This window comes from Triturus cristatus, chromosome 6 (genome assembly GCF_964204655.1).
Source record: "Triturus cristatus chromosome 6, aTriCri1.1, whole genome shotgun sequence".
Lineage (NCBI taxonomy): Eukaryota > Metazoa > Chordata > Amphibia > Caudata > Salamandridae > Triturus > Triturus cristatus.
Window position 1 is genome coordinate 1,834,505,822 of NC_140589.1, and position 17,658 is coordinate 1,834,523,479.

The 17,658-nt window shown below is 41.6% G+C and overlaps 1 protein-coding gene across 2 annotated transcripts in view; it reads right to left on the minus strand.

Moving 5' to 3' along the window:
* Nucleotides 1-17,658, minus strand: part of LOC146822136 (cGMP-dependent protein kinase 2-like) — a 256,757-nt gene that overhangs the window by 107,718 nt on the left and 131,381 nt on the right. For both annotated transcript variants that reach the window (XM_085613249.1, XM_085613248.1), the window contains exons 4-9: nucleotides 15,724-15,890; nucleotides 13,994-14,107; nucleotides 11,958-12,063; nucleotides 6,610-6,673; nucleotides 5,583-5,660; nucleotides 2,343-2,431 (exon numbers count right to left, since the gene is read on the minus strand). In XM_085613249.1, coding sequence (XP_085469375.1) covers nucleotides 2,343-2,431; nucleotides 5,583-5,660; nucleotides 6,610-6,673; nucleotides 11,958-12,063; nucleotides 13,994-14,107; nucleotides 15,724-15,890 — 618 coding nt within the window. The remainder of the gene's footprint in view (nucleotides 1-2,342; nucleotides 2,432-5,582; nucleotides 5,661-6,609; nucleotides 6,674-11,957; nucleotides 12,064-13,993; nucleotides 14,108-15,723; nucleotides 15,891-17,658) is intronic.

Below are 17,658 nucleotides of genomic sequence, written 5' to 3' on the forward strand. Positions count from 1 at the left end.
ACACGCTGTATAAATGGTGTCACTCCTTCCCTCCTCATTACCTACTGACTGACACTTCACTTATACCCCCGATAGGCTATATGGTGTGCCCGCCCCCTGCCTTCTAAACTATCTCAAAAGAGCCCACGGACAAAGCTTCCTCGCAAGATGGTAAAATTAAAGGGGCAGGAAGTTCGAGCTGTGCTCCCTGCATGTGAAGAAGAGGCAGAGGAAGAGGAAGGCCAGGAAGGTAGAGGAGACACCCACCAAGGAAATCAGGTCCGTAGAATGTACTTTGATTCACACAAAGGGGGCAACAGCTCCAATGCCAACCTGAGTCGTACATTTAATGGAAACAGGGCTTCAGTGCATGATGCCTTTACACTGATAACATAATGATGGATACAGAACAGTAGTAAGGAGTCATTCTGACCATAATTATCACAACTATGGCAATTCAAAACAAAAAAAAACTTGCCACTCAATAACATAGAATCGAACAAACAATCAAAATAAACATATCCGGTTGTATCAATTACAGAAAACAAGCAGACATCAATAACCCTAAAACTGATGATTGTGAGTGCATTTCATGCATCTATACACTCATCAGTCCATTTCACTTGTGCCCCTGGGCAATCTCAGAGTGCAGCAGGCATCATCCTTGTGGTAGCAAGCAATAAGGTAATAATTAAGAGAGACATAACTATAGAGAACACAAATCTAACTGTAAATGTATGTCTCTGCCCTTGTCAAACTCCCTCCAATCAGAGATTTTGCCACTACAAACACCAAAGCATATCTGCCTATGAAGATATCAAGAGTATTGTCCAAATCATAAATCCAACTGTAGATCAATAGTGAATTTAAGCATTTCTTCGAAAACCTATATAAAAGCTGCAACAATGCCACCCTGCTTTCTTCTTCGCTTACATGCCCCAGGTATCTTTGTCACATGTTGTGTTCACCTGTATGGATCATGATGTATTTGCCTGAATTTATCATATTGTGTTTACCTGTATGAATCATGTTGTGTTCACCTGTATGGATCATGTTGTGTTCACCTGTATGGATCATGTTGTGTTCACCTGTATGAATCATGTTGTGTTCACCTGTATGGATCATGTTGTGTTCACCTGTATGGATCATGTTGTGTTCACCTGTATGGCTCATGTTGTGTTCACCTGTATGGATCATGTTGTGTTCACCTGTATGGATCATGTTGTGTTCACCTGTATGGATCATGATGTATTTGCCTGTATTGATCATGTTGTGTTTACCTATATGAATCATGTTGTGTTCACCTGTATGGCTCATGTTGTGTTCACCTGTATGGCTCATGTTGTGTTCACCTGTATGGATCATGTTGTGTTTACCTGTATGGATCATGTTGTGTTCATCTGTATGAAGAATTCATGCTCATAATAGTACAAACTAATTCAGGAGAAGAAGGCCCAATGACATGGTCCTTTTGTACACATGTGCAGCTCCAGCCAATCAACTGCTGCATTTACATGCATAATAATGAGCTTTAATGTCTTTTGCATTGTGGGCATTTAGCGCATAATAACGTTGTGCAATAACCTCATGGAGGAACTTGCACATTGAGCCAGGCGCCTATTTCTCCTTTCCACATTTGAACCCTTATTTGTTCTATGACTCCGGCTCCTCTTCTTTTGGGGAGAAGACCGATCAGCTCACCCCTTCTTGCATACGGTGAAAAGGGGTGACAGTGAGTTAGGGGTGCAATGCAAGACATGGAAAACTGTAAACAACACATCCTGCCCCGCCAAACTGTTGGAGATCCTACGACATGGGCTCTTGGAAGATGCTACCTTGGACCTGTTACCTTTCTTGGGTATGTTTCAGCAGTTCACCCAATGAGCACTTTTCCTCTTACAGGTGAACATATTCCCCCTTTCATGCAACTCAAGTAGCTTGGAGACTTCAGCTATTTAGACAGCCATGGGATTTCAGTACATACTGAGAGCATTACAGGCAATTTCTCTGTACCAGTACTATTCCATATGAAAACCTAGAAATGAACTATAAAATGCACAAATCATTGTCATATTAAGCCACAATTAAACAAATGGCTGCCATCTTTGCACTGTCACTGAGGATGTCACAGTGGTAATCATGGTCCTTTTCGAAGTCTGCCGCCCCAAAGATTTATATCTCTGCCCTTAAGTCCAGCTGGGTGCTGGTTTTGCTCCACCAGCATCACCTCTAATATCCTACAGATAGATGAACAACCATCCTGCCTGCTCTACCATAAGCTATTTCTTCCCTTACATCTACGCCTTTCTTCTACCATGAGGCCGGACATATCCTAGTGTCAGAGCCAAACACTCTTCACTCACCGGAGCGGAGAGAGCTCTCCAAAGTACTCCCCAGTTTGCATGATCCCAATGACATCATCCTTCCCGCTCATCCGCTGCGTGACCTGAACCTGCGGGGAACAAAGCTTGTATAAGAAAGGTCCAATCCACATGCACACGATCGAGGACTTGTTAGGTGGCAAGAAGGCATCGACATGGTATGGCCCATCAGAAGAGCGACAATACAACAAAAACGTGATTTACGAAACCCTTTTACGTCTAGGAGGTCTTTATTGATTTTAGTCAATAGAAGAGAAACAAAAAGTAAAGCAAACTCAGTAGTTTCAGCCACTGAGTAATGGAGTTGGGCTTTCTAGTTATAATAGGATGCAATCTTGAGTGCCTGTTAGAAAATACCATTGTAGGACTGGAGGTAGGTATATTGGAGGACTAGAGGTAAATATAAACATATTAAAGGAAGAGTGTTGCTTCGGGTTACCTGTCTCGGTCAGGCAGACCTGAGTAAAAAAAAATATCCTTGGAGAGAAAATCTTTGGGCAATTAGTAGATTTTTTCAATACCACCTTCTCTATGAACATTGGTACCAATATCATTTATTACAAAACTTGTTCAAACTTTCAACATTCTTTCTGAGCGTATGTGTAGATATATTGAACTGTAAACAAAACTAAAATATAAGGTATTAATATTAATGTAATTGTGTAATTTCGATTCTTATTCTTTGACTTCAATACTGAATATGGCTGTTACGAAAAGTCAGCGATCATGGAAACAGTATTACACCTCTTAAGATCAGTTCCAAATTGTGTCAGGTTGATGGTGCTAAGCGTGCAGTGACCTGCTGCCGACACGTCACAAAGGCAGGTGATGAAACCTATAGAAGAAGGAGGTGAGAACTTCTGTAAAGGTAGCAGGTAGCATATTCTTGTTGTTAAGGCAATTACATTAATAAGTTAGGATATTCACTATGGAACTAAGGTTGCATTTATTGTGGCACAAGTTAGAATCCAATATCATAATACTCAGTCGAGTGAGAAGTAGGCAGCCAAAACGTGTTTCGCCACAAATGGCTTTCTCAAGGCTGTAAACACAATAGAAGAAAAAACAGAAAGTATGCCAAGTTTGCTTTGTTATGTTCTCAACATTATATTTAAATAAAATGCCCATTGTTGTTCTATCTGACTTTGATTGTGTACTCAGAAAAAGACAGCTAGTGTCACCAAAGGTACCATATTGAGAAAAGATGTGTGAACCTGGAGAGGTACTCTGCCAGACAGGATGTGACACGTAAGCAAAGAGAGAAAAAAGCACCCGCTAGCATATCTGGAGAGTTAAGGGGATCAACACATGTGAGCATGGATTAAAGAAAACAGGAGAAAGAAAGTGGAATGTATTGAGTGATAGGGAAGAGTCAAAACATGGAAAAATGTATATATGTATGTGTTCACGGTAAAAAGTCTGTAGTAGAAAGTTAGATCAAACAACAAGAACTTGGAATGATATGTGTGGGTTCAGAGACTGGTTATATGACAGTAATGGGGGAATATGAGAGGTGTTAAAGGTATTTAGGGGAAGTTACTTTTGCCAGGGCAGAGATGTGTTGAGTGAAACAGAAGATGTTGTAACTCTTTGAGTAAAGACAAGAGCATCAGAAGAAGGGGGGCATTGGATTCTAACTCACGCCAGAGTAAATGCAGTGCTATTAAGTGTGTAACAATAAATATCTGGAACTATTTTTTTATGTCATTACCTTACCACTGAGAGTATGCAACCTGCTACATTTATAAGGCAATATTGCATACACTTATTATTTGTTTATGTTGGTTATTTTAATTTAAGACAAAAATGTTTTAGATGATCTGGATAATTTTGGAAGTAAATGATTTTTCAAAACATTCACAATACTGTTCTTATGAAGACTGTATTGATTAACTCTTTGTACTTAACCACTAATCTCCTGATTGTGATATAACAAATTTTTAGTTTGGTTTGTTTTATGAGTTAATTTATTTTATTTTATTGTTTGTGAATTGTCTTTTGCATTTTTGCAAAAAAAATCAGATTTGTTATAGGCTCATCAACATTAGCTATTTCCAGCCATTGCTGTCTGGAGTACGAAGTAGTTTATATTCTTTGCTCAGATAGCAAGTTTTGATTTTCCTTTTTACAAACAAGGATAATGAACATTTATAATCTTCAAAAGGATAGGAATGTTTTCGATACTTCTGGGTGTCTCAATTTAATGAAAAGATCAATGCCGCAGCTTGGTAGTGGTGTTTTGGAAGAAAAATACAAACTGAGGCATTAAGTCCACTGACATTTTCAAAATTGATTGTGAGATTTCCTGAAGAAAAAAAGGGTTTCCTGAAATGCATAGGTTTGTACTTCATAAACAAACATCCTCTGTCAACATCTTGTACATTTTCTAAGTATGATGTTCTCATTGGGTTTAGCATATCTTCAAAGAAATTGTAATTGTTATCATTCCTTTTAATTCAAGCAATATTTTTCTTTGGGCACAAGCACTAGAGTCTAGAATGTAAACAAGACATTTAAAATAGTACTCTTTGATGAATGGCTATTTCATATCTGAAGAGCACAGAATGCAACACACATTTTCTTATTTTGAATAAAGGTTAAACAAACTATTTCTGTTTTTGACAAGACTGAGGAGTTGTGTTTTGCATCATTTGGTTGTGTGGCCTGAATCGACTCAGGTGTGAATGGAATCTATATGTTTTGCTTCACGAACGTACCATCATACTTTCCACATAAGTACTCTGTGTCTTAGCACCAACACCCCCAAAATGTTCTCACTAGCACCTCCACGCCTTTCACACTAGAACACTATTTGCCCTTTCTGTAAGCAGAACACAACCTCTCCACCCCAGCAACAACATAGCTTTTACCCAGGACCAGATTTCCTTCCGGCCAAAGCCTTCATGGCTTTCACACAGGAGCCATATGTCTTCCACATTATGGCTTGCTTCTTCTCCATGTCAGCCACACCAGTAGTTGATTCCCTTCACAAATACAACTCATGTCCTTCGCATCCCAATCCTTATTCCCATTATTTAGCGCTCCCTCATCTACTTCACACTGACAACCACATCCTGTCCTTCACATCAGCACCCAATGTCCTTTACACCGACAGCCCACATTCATCAAATTGGTCCTACACATGTGCACCCACATATATCCACATCATGATCCATGTACTTCACATAAGCCTCTCATGTCCCTGGCAGATGTAACACCCACCTCGCCTCTCAGGATGATGTAAAAGTCTGTTCCCTTGCCGGTGTCGCTTGCTATGAGGTCACCTGGAAGGAACTTGCACTGTATGGGATAGAAAAGCAAACACTTCTATTATTGAAGCAGAAAGAGAAAACCCAATGTTGGTGTGCTCATAGTAAATAGTTATTATTTACAATATGACTTTATAGGTGATACACTATTCTGGGAATATATAGGCCCCTGTGTCCTTCCCAGTAATCCCTGGGTCTCAAAGCTTCCAATGAGTCATCTCTCTAGTCCTTTAACCTGGCAGAAGTGATACCAGTTCTGCTTCTCTGACCTTTCCATCTCTGGAGGAAACCAGCAAGAACCTGAGTAATCAGATTGACACTACTTCTCTCCTCCGGTTCTAAACATTTTTGGCTCAGAGAACAGTTTTTTAATAGGCATGACTTTTTTCAGCAGAAGACTAATGATGCTAGGTAATACAACAAACCTTTTGGAGCCAATATTTTTGGCGAAAATGTTTGCTTGGGCCTGTTTTTTTAAAGGTTAGTTAATAGGGATATCCTAGTCACCCTTTCAAAGCTCTTCTACTTTGGAAAAGCTTTGGTCCAAGACCTATATGGTTATGATGAAATGACACTACTATACTGGTAGCTGTGTAATAGTTCTTATTTGCAATGCTAGAAAATTTGTAATATTGTGATAACAATAGGTATGGTAAAGACGCTGTTTGATGATATATTGAGTTTTCTTTTTTGTTGTGTTATATTTTACTGAGTTGTGTTGTGATATTTAGTATTTGTAAGGCACACTGCAACCAACCAGTGGCCTCTTGACACAGTGTACTGCATTCTTGGCAGAACAATACTAACCAGCTTAGGCGTAAACAGGAGGATGTTTAGCAGACACTAGAAAATGAATTGATTAAATTCAGATCCAAGGATCCAAAGAAGACCATTGACCAAGGTGACAGTGGGCGAGAGAGAGAGGTGGATCAGCACAGAACTGACCTCTAGAAGGATACCCTCCCCCAGCAGATCCATACCTCCTCCATAGAGTCGATGATTCTTGAAAGCTGTGTGTCTGACATCTGCTTGAGAGTCTGCGTTCTGGAAAGCAAAGCTAAGGTTAAAAAAATCTAGAAAACTAGTTTTACACCAAAGCAAGCGTCTGCTTAATTCTTCTAAAAGAGGCTTGTCCACCCATGTATATCGAAGTCTCTTCCAAATGAAATTCATACTTTTGCTGGTTACCAGTTCTACTACCATGTAATGTCTAAAAACCTAAAATCTTCATATTTTAATTAAACATCATCTCCATGAGTTCCTCATTGTAATATTGACTTCAGTAATCTGTTGTCTTTGGTCTAAACTTTTTGCATTTTCCTGTGTCAGTAATTCCAACGTACAGTATGTAGGCGTCTGTAAGTCTGACCTCTAAGATCGCCCCATATTCAAGATTCAACAGTAAAGTTCACACAGCCACATCTTACAAACCCGAGGCTCCTTCACCTGCTCCGACACCCACTGCGTTATTCATATATAGTGCTTAGACTGTGTCCATTAGAAGAGGCATCAAGACAATTCATGTAAGAAACATTTGACTCTCAAGTAGAGTCCCATTGATCTGAATAATGATCCCCAGGCATCAGAAGATACTGATTGGTTGTCACATATATGGCCTTTCTCTATGGAACTGCTCCTTACTCCATCAACGTCCAAGTAAATGAATTCATACCATTATTAAGGAAACGTATAGCAACACAACTTTTGAAATAGGCCTAGAGGGCCTGAATTAGAGTTTGGTGGACAAGTTAGCCTGTCTCAAACATGACAGATATCCTATCCACATTAGTACAAGTACTTTAGGATATGAAGCACTAGTAATAAGGCGTACAAGATATTTGTCACCTTTGTGATGGAGTAACCTATACGACAAACTCTCAATCGGGCCCTTAGTATCTGAATTTGCTAGACCGATGAAAAATACTCAACTTAATGCTACACCATCCTACACAGAAGATGCAAAAAGACTATGGGCCAATTTAATTCCTTGCAGGCGATGAGTTGTTTCGCCAAAGCGACGGAGTACATTACTCCATCGCCCTTGTGGATGGACTGCCCACCACATTTATGAATGACTGCCAAGCTGGAGATAATCTATAAATATGCCGGTTCCTCTCAATGCATTTCTCTGTTTGGTGCATGGGTCCGTCAAATTGATGGAGCCCAGCCCTGTACCAAGTAGTTTTCTCTTTTTATTTTCAAAAACAAAATCCAATAACAGGATTTTCTTTTTGAAAATAAAAAAAGATAATGCCTCCCTTGCCATGGGAGTCATCTCCCATAGCGAAGGGGGGCATTATTTATTTTTTAAGGTCCCTTACCACTAGAGTTTGCCTGGCTGTGACAGACAGGATAAAGAGATGCTATATGTCTGCCAATCCTAATTGGGCGGGTGGATATATCGCCAGATCTCTGACGGTCCTTACTCCGTAGGGCCGTCGGAGACGTTTGGCTACAGCAGTGACAGTGTAGTCATCGTCATAACCAAAATTACCCACATCTAAATCAGGAAGGCGTATCACTATGTTGGCTGGGAGGGAACACCGTTGCTGTTGTGATGGAGTTCCCTCTCGGCCAATATATAAATTAGGGCCTACATTTAAGGCTGAAATACACAAGATTCAAGATGCACAATATATTCAATATCCAACCCTCACGAGGTACATGGCACTCTACCAGAAACTACTCCATCTAACCATAATGAGGTAGAAGAATCCCTCTGATCCTCCAACACCCAACAGTTCCCATCCCAGAAGGTGTTCACACGATTCCAATGCACACAAAAGTACATCCGAGGCTACAACTGCCAACACACAAGGTGTATGCAGGGCTCCATCAGAGGCTAAATAACCAAATGAAATGTATACAAGACCTCATCTTATGCTACAGTGGTCAAACAAGAAGATATGCACAAAACTTAATCTGAGACTGCAACAGACGGCCTAAAAGATGTAGAGAAGGTCACATCTGCATCTACCCAGGAGGCTCCATCCAAGGCACAAACAGTCAACCCAAGGCTACTTTAGAACATCCTCACGGTGGAGAAGAGACTTTGAGATGCATAAGACTCAGCCTAACACTACATCATCCAGCATTTATAATGTATAAGACTTCATCTCGCGTGTCGTGCTGCCAGTACCTAATAACTTGCTGTTAAGGCGCTGGACCTTCCTGAAATCACTGAAACTGATGACATGTATCCTTTGCTGCTCACCGAATTTTATGTCTCTCCATTTCTTATCATGTGATGGTATCACTGTTGGGGCGAAAGTCCTTTCCAAGAAATTAAATACGTATAATATTTGTGGGATTTGTTGCAAAGCAGTCAAATGTTATTGAGTTTGGTGCAACCTCACAAAAGAGGTCATATAAATAAATTAAAATGTTTCAATCTTCATTATGTACTTGGATGCATTAGGTATTGTAATTAGCTTTGTTGACATTTTAATCATTCAGGACTTTTTACCACTTGTTTCTAGTGAGCTCTAAAATAGAGAAATTCACATTCTCATACAAATCTCATTTGACCACACTGCCTCTAGGTATTACATTTCTAAAGTGCATAGCTGCTACCGAGGTAGTGTCCTAGCGCTAGGATCAGATTTTAGGAGGATAACTGGATATCCTAGACAAGAGGGGTCTTAAGAAGTCTCCTGAACAAGTTCCTCATTTACACAGTCTATGACAGATACCTGTTATCCAGATTTAGATTTGGGTTTTTTCATCGCCTTATCACCCACCCTAATATTAATGACTGGTCGAGGGAACTTTGCTGCTGCCCATGTGATAATATTTCACCGCAATCCACATTACATGTAATTTTCTTCTGTAAATTTTATGTTAACGAAAGGCGCAGATGGTTGATTCCTTTCTTAAAACAAGGTGGATGGAGGCAATGCCGCCCAGCCCTTGTGTACTTACAGAAGCTGGAAAATTGTTACTGTACTGGTTCAGTGATGGGTTTTTTAAAGGGTGAGCTACGAGTCAGAAAATGTTTAAATAACTAAACTGTTAAATCCGTTACAGGTTGGAACTAGTCAGGGCGACACCATTTGCCTAAGAAATTTTTTATGGCTTACAGGCATTTTATGAATTTATTTTTATTACCTTGAACATATTTCCACTTGATGCGTAACGACGTATTTTATATGTAATCTATATTTTGATTTTTAATTGTTGTTTCTATTAATATGTCTGCTTTTATGATTTTAATTCCTAAAATCGAATAAAGCCTGGTTTTGATACACAGTCTAGTGGGCAAGAAATTTCATAGTTTGGTCTTAGGATATCGGGAGGACTAGCCTCACTGTATGACCCTGCCTACATGGGGTACTACCACTAAGAAGGAGTAAGAGTTCTTGAAGGCTTACATGACTGAGCAAGGGGTGAAGGTACTTGGGGTCAGTTTTAGATAGTATCCTATAAGCAAAACAAATGGGCTTTACCTGAATTGTTTTTGCCACCTAAAGCCAGTTTAACTGAGCAAGATGTGCCCTAATGCAAACCCGTTTTGGGAGGTTCAGAGGCGAGCGGCAGAGCACTGAGCTCTGAACTGTCTGATGATGTCTGAAAGAAGAGCTTGTGGGAGCCCAAAGTGCAAGACATTGCAATAGTTCAAGCGAGATGTGGCCAGAATCTCGACCAAGTCAAGCCTTTCATGCTTATTTTTGAGCTCCTCACTCCACAACTGGTGAAAGGCCCGCCACCTTGCTAGTTGGGAGAGCTTTCAGAAACAAATTGTCGCAGTGGAAGGTAGATCGATCCTTGAATGCTGATAAGATTCGTGTCACGGACACTTCTCAGAAGTGTCAGATGAACACATATGTTGATCGTTATCGACGAGCTGAGGAAACAGCCTTCAGTGAAGATGACCGGATCTTGGGCAAGCAAAAACGAAAGAGGCAAACAGACACTCCGATTGCTGTCAATTCTCTGAGGGTTATAACATGCAAAGGACATATGGTGACCGTGCATCGTCCTGGAAAGTACATCACAAGGGACTCGTCACACTTTAAACATCTACCTCGACAGTCATCAGCTCCTGCAATCATGACTGAGGCAACCCCGACGGACAGTTCAGTTCAAGAATCAGAACCCGAGCCTTCGGTGCGCAATCAGAGTGTATTTCAATCATCTCGTACCAGTCGATATGGCAGACAAGCGCCTCGATGCCTTAATGAAGTGATATTATGTGACTAGTGTTTGTACTTTTCATTTAACAAGGGGGGAGATGTAGTGTTGTGAGATTGTGCGCTAGGACTCTTGCAGTTCTGGGCGGACTTAACAGGAATTACGTACCTTGCCGAGGGGTGTTCAGGTGTGGATATTAATGGTTATGAGGTATTGAGAGGGCAATGTGTGATTGTATGCCGAGGAATAAAGACATACAATCCAGAGTTCAGTGTGAGGCATATTGATTTGCATGCTCTTGGCCTGGGGAGGATGCTACACAATGGTTTGCCTTGCACTGTGAACAGCCTCAGTCTCTGTACAACAAAGGATTCACCAATCCCTACCATGCAAAGAGGTAGCTGCAGTGGGGCGCATACCATCAGCCTGATTAACATCAATAAGCTGTAACCGCTGTGCACCTCAATGCTGGAAGCATGAATGGCACAAGAGCCCTCGGTCACAGCGTTGAGATTTGTGTTTGCATGCAGTAACCCATGGAACCTCTGTCGGCCCCTCCTACTGTTAACAGACTGCACATGCAAAGCAGCCATTTTCAGAAATTGACCGCTTACACTTTCTGGCTGATTACTCTCTGCCACTGGCTGTCTGTAACAAGCAGCACTTGTCACCCACAGATGCGGTACACTGCACATTGAAGGAGGAAGGAATGCCCTTTTGGCACCTCGTGTGGGTTTCGAATGTGTGTATCAAGATTCACGATGGTTACTGAGACATTCAGTTCGATACAGACCTGGTGGCGATGGTTACCGAGACATTCAGTTCGATATAATCCTGGTGGCGATGGTTACTGAGACATTCAGTTTTATACAGACCTGGTGGCGATGGTTACCGAGACATTCATTTCGATACAGACCTGGTGGCGATGGTTACCGAGACATTCATTTCGATACAGACCTAGTGTCGATGGTTACTGAGACATTCATTTCGGTACAGACCTGGTGGCGATGGTTACCGAGACATTCATTTCGATACAGACCTGGTGTCGATGGTTACTGAGACATTCATTTCGATACAGACCTGGTGGCGATGGTTATCGAGACATTCAGCTCAATATAGACCTGTGGTCCGGTACTGTGGGCCAGAGTGTTTTGCATTAAATAACTCTCCCTCTTTTACAGATTCAGAAAAAACTCACTCTTTCAGGAGCCTCAGGGTGTCCTGCCGCTTCTGCCTGGAGTTGTTGGCCAAGATGGTCCGGAAGGTTTGTCGGTGGATCTCCCAGAGCTTCACGTGACCTATTGCTGACCAAGAGAGAGGACAAGAGTAATCTGTGCATCTGAAGTGCAAGGCTTTAACACAAGAGCGGATTATGGAATCGAATTGCAAGAAACATTGCACTGGAAATCACCAGTTTTGCTGCAGCTTTCGCATACCTAAGGCGAATAGGAGTACAACTGTTGACTCACTGGAACGATAGACAATAAAGTGACAGGCAATGCTTTTAAAATTCAATTCTTGCATATGATAATCAGTATAATATGAGTTTCTATGCAATATGCGGACAATATTAATTCCACTGTAGGGTGTATCGTGATCTTTAATGGCAGGCAGTTAGAAGCAATGGACTAGGCTAGATGAAAACCACCCGGCATCTAAATATACATGGATTCTACTGGTATTACCCAAGACCACCAGGTTACTTAAACTCAGGTTACTTAACCGGAGTACTACGCATGCAGTATCTTATCCTGGCTATACAACGCCTTGAGAAAGCACCTAGAAAAATTGTGAGTCCATGCGAAACACGTGTTGTCTAACCTTTACCACAAATTAAAAATACAATTACCTTCTTAGAAGTTTTTTTCTTGAAATCCAATTGTTGGATATATTAAAATAAGAGGGCTGTGTCTCGAAATGCAATGAACCCCTATTAAAATTGTTTTCATCACACAAGCTCTCTTAAGTGGCATGACATGGCATAGAATGGCATAGAATGGCATATCAACATGATATGACAAATCGCAGCGGAAGACTTTTTAGTAAAGTTTCCTGAGTCAGATAAATTTTATTAATTCTATACTTTGCATAGAAGGACACAGTTCCCTGAATATGCCAATGCAGCTTAGTTTGGTGCATCGCGTTTCAGGGATTTGTTTGCTGGCCGCCCTCCTTTCCATTCTAAGACCCGGAAGTGTCTCACAATCTGTGGGTGGACTTCAGGATGTGAGAAAGGAGATGCTGTGTCTTGGCAACGTTCTGGGACCGGGTAAAGGTGGAGAAGCGGAACCCTGCCATAGCAGGGTAAGCCGCAGTCCCACCCACCCCGGTACAGCAGCAGCAAAGGCACCGCTGCCACACACAACCCACTGTTCTACGCTTTTTTAATTCTTTGTCAACTTCACGATTAGCTCTTCTGTCAAACCTTTAAAAAATATCTTCAGAGAGTTTGAGCCATCAGCCATCAATCTTACATACCATGGCAATGCAACCTAGTCCCTGATTGGCCGCAATCACTAGGATGTTTCAATGAGTAGCGATATCTTAGTCCTGTCTTGGTGTGAATAACATCTCGAATTCTGAGCGTGACTGGCACACCTCTTTCTCTGAGTAGCTACATCACAGTCCTTGCTTAAGTCGAAATAACGTGTGTATTATTCAAGGAAAAAACTTGGTGAATCTGTCCCGGATACCTAGAAGCACTTGGAATTGTGGAAGTAATTTAAAAAAGCAACCTGAGCATTGCTGTGAGATCGATTTTGCCCATTTGATCTCTCAACATTTATGATGGAAATGCCTCAGTTGAAAAGACCCATTCATGTGGCATGGAGAGGAGAGGGATAAGAAAACTAAAACTTTCCTACACTTGAGGGCTTCTTTAATGGTGACTGCCTCATAGACACCTCCTTCCTTATTGGAGGGTTAGTGGTATAGTGGAAAAAAGCAGCTCACATCGCCGAAGCAACCGTGGAGGATACTCCTTCTCCTACCTCACCGTGAAGTCCTGGAACAGCCTCCCCACGCACCTCCAACCTCACCCTATCGTCGGGAATTCAGAAAGGGACTCAAGACCTGGTTGTTCGACTGATCCGACTCGAGCAGCTTGGCTCTCAGCGCCTGGATAGCCTTGCAGGTGATTAGCAGCGCTGTATAAAACCGGTTTGATGGATTGATTGATTGATTAGTGTGCAGCATGACCATCATCAACCTTCAGTGACGATGACTACCCCTTACCTTTGACTGTAGAGGTCCTCTTGCAGTCGTACAGTATGGCTAGTTCCCCAAACACTGACCCCGTTGACAGCGTACGTAGATGGCGACCACACTGGGTCACCAGCAGCTCCCCTTCTGAAAAACAAGAACCAAAGGAAATATATAATAGGAACAACTCCTTCCTTCTACTACAGAGTGGAGACAGGAGTGAGGGTGAGGCGGGCACAGCAGACACCATCAAATCCCTGAATCAAATGAAGACATTAAACCAGGGAAGTGCCATTACCACGCAGTAACGCTATTATTCCGGCCACTCTTCTGTGACCAATCACAAGTTACCTAGTCAGGATGGTAAATAACAGTCTTAAAGGCCAATGCAACTACAGTCTTCCACTTTCAGCACTGTTTTCCCTCCACAATTTCTCCCACCTTTTGCCTGATAGAATTTGCACTGGGAGATACAGAGTTCCATGTCCACTTATCGCATGATTTGAAATTGGGCGGAAACAGCAATTGCGCCTGGTTTCAGAAACAATGCAGAGCTCAGAGTGAGCCAGCTAATAGTGCTGCTTAAATACAGGAGTAGTGAAAGCAGGTAAGTACCACTGTGCTGTTCTCATCATCTGATTCTTTCTCGCCATAAGACTGCTGACTCATTTATCGCCTTGTGTGCCCAGAACCTTTTTGGCTTCTCTTACTGGCTTTGCCCCAACACTGCTAATGCAGGGGGGCTTCTTATATGCACAGTATCCATCTTCCCTTGAAACCAGCTACTAAGGGACGAGGAGAACTGCTAAGAGTGGAACCTAAGAGGGGTTGTATGTCAAGTATCAAACACAAAAATATCGCCCAACAAATGTACAGTGAAGGTAACTCTATATTATACTACACACACTTTTGCACCCAGTCAACACAACTGAGAAAACTCATATTGCCTATTACATTGTAAGGAAATGATGCAAAATGTATTTCATCTACTTTTTCGATGATGCAATCTTTATAATTTATCAACGGCCAAATTATTTATAATGCTCTCCAAGTAAAATTATCAAAACTGTTATGCCATGTGTGTCTTGTAAAATGGAAAGCACAAGTCTTCCTAAGGCTACTACAGGAGAAAGGTATTGATCAGGACAAGAGAACCATGGGAGCTGAGAGATGGAACAACATGGTGGAAATCATGCTCCCATTGGCTGCAATGGAAAGTTCAATCTGTAGGCATATCCTGAACTTTAAATAGTCATCCACAACATAAACCTTTGATGTGAGGCTATTCAACAGTTTTCTCCATGAGGCAGTCAGCGTTCAGCCCCCAGCTTTGAACTGTGAGTGTGGAGTGTTGGCAAATTAACTGACTCATGCTGGTTGCTATCTGCAGAGAACTGTTTTTTGAATAGTAAAAACCTTTATCCCAAAAAATGCTGACTAGCATGTTTGGAGTAAGTGCCAATGGAAATGTTTACCAGCGGCAAGAATCATGATTCACCACTCAAACTACTTTCATATTTCACTATACTAATCCTTTATAGGTTCTGGAATAGCGTGATACTCGCAGAAAAAGCGCTTTGACGCCTCGTATGGGGTAGTAAGAGCTATATAAATGCAATTACAATACAATGACTTATTTACATGAGTAGGCTTCATCTGTACATTGATTAAGTTATGACTTTTTTGCGACTAGCGGTGCTACGCAGACCCATGATTTTCTTCCACCATTACCGAAACATGTTAAGAAAGCACTGAAACTGCACCTGCCACGATGTACATGGTGGTCCCCGCGGAGCCTTCGCTGATGACCGTCTCCCGTGGGTGGTAGTGGACACTCCGGAAGCACTCCACCATGGCACTGACCTGCAGCTCATCCAGCCGCCGCAGGAAGTCATTCAAATGGATGGCTTTGATGATCTGTCGAATCTCACTGCGACACAAGGGACAGGGGCATTCAGAGACATGTGCAGTAGAAGGTGAGGGCTCACCATGATCAGCACTAAAGTTTGAGCCAAGTATAGTCCCACCAGCAGTAACAAAACAACAGCACAACACATGAGCCATTTCCAAAGCGCAGTAATACCAGAAATGGATAAAGCTGTTTGTCACTGTTGAAGCAGATTATATATTGGCTGTAGTAACACAGCTAAGAGAGTGAGTGATTGGTAATACTTGCATAGGGCATTTTAGTATGTACACTATCTCTTGGTAGGTGTATTTCTGGACAGTCCTTTGGCAATGTATACCACTGAGTTTCCTTTGAGGGTTTAGTGTTGGTTACCAGTGAACAATGCCAAAATAGCTCATTCTGAAAGGCTCAACTAGGATTTCCCTATGTGGGCATCAAGCTATCTGGAACACATTGTTTATGAGGAGACACATGGTTATGAAGTGCATGAATGGTACCACAAACAGGTACATGTTATGTATCTGCTATGTGATGGCACATCTAAGTAACAGAGATGTATTCACACAACCCTCTACCATATTCACACTACTGACACTCGATTCTGAGCATCCTTTTAAAACCCTCTTCACTACCAGTGAACTAACTCACTCAACACCATTCAACGTCACTAAACCCTGCCTTCCCACCTGCAGCCTCAAAACCATTCAGCCACCACTTACCCGCGCTCATCCCGTTCAACCGCAAGACGCTCCCCAACATCTATCCATAGTTTTGCTATCCCTTAATTCCAACCTGATCCATAGTTTACTCTTACCTAGGCTACCATCATTTATCTACATTTTGCATTTACCATCTCCGTTTACTGAACCATGATTTTGCCATCACTCAGTCATCCTTGCTTCTACCCTCCCACCTTATAGGGCATATTTATAAGGGGATATCGCCACCAGAACATCATTTTTAGCGACGTTCTGCTGTCACTATGCCCTTCTCTATATTTACAAAGCGGTGTTCAGCTACTTTTTGTGGCTTAACGCCTCCTTGCTTTTTGACGCTGCCCTGGATTTACAAGGATGTCTAAATATGAGGCAGCGCCGAAAACTAACGCCATGCAACAGCAGGAGTTAGAATGGCGAAAGAGAGAGAAATACTTGTATTTCTCCTCTTTTTTGCTGTTTCTATGTGTGCTGCATTCTGCAGTACACATAGAAAGAGCAAAACGTCATGAATGATTGTTTATGTGCAGGAAGGTGTCCCTCCCTGCACATAAGCAGTCATTAAATAATGACGAGTTGCTACTTCTAAGGGTGCTGCATCCTGCAGCACACATATAAGTAATAAATCGCCATTATTGATTACTTATGTGCAGGAAGGGACACCTTCCTGCACATTAACAATAATTAATGGTGTTTTGCTTAGGGAAAACATAGGGGTGAGCCGCACTGTTGTATATTCAGCGCATACCTGCATTTTGGAAATGTCAGAGCGTGGCGCTGCTAAATTTGACACAGCTCCGCGATCCAACATTTCCTTGTAAATAATTCCCCTATGTTTTTTAATAGGTAATCTTTATTTTATTGCAACTAAAAAATATATAGACAAAGATTGTTTCATTAATCACACAACCACAAAAGTGACATCTTCAAAGATTATAAACAAACAATCAACTATTCATGTTCGATTACTGTGTTTTCCTGTCCTCGGTTGCTATTTGTTGTGAATTCTGGTTGGGATTCCAGAGCTTTCCGGTGTTTTCAAAAGTTGCGAAAATCAACTGTTATCAGTTTAT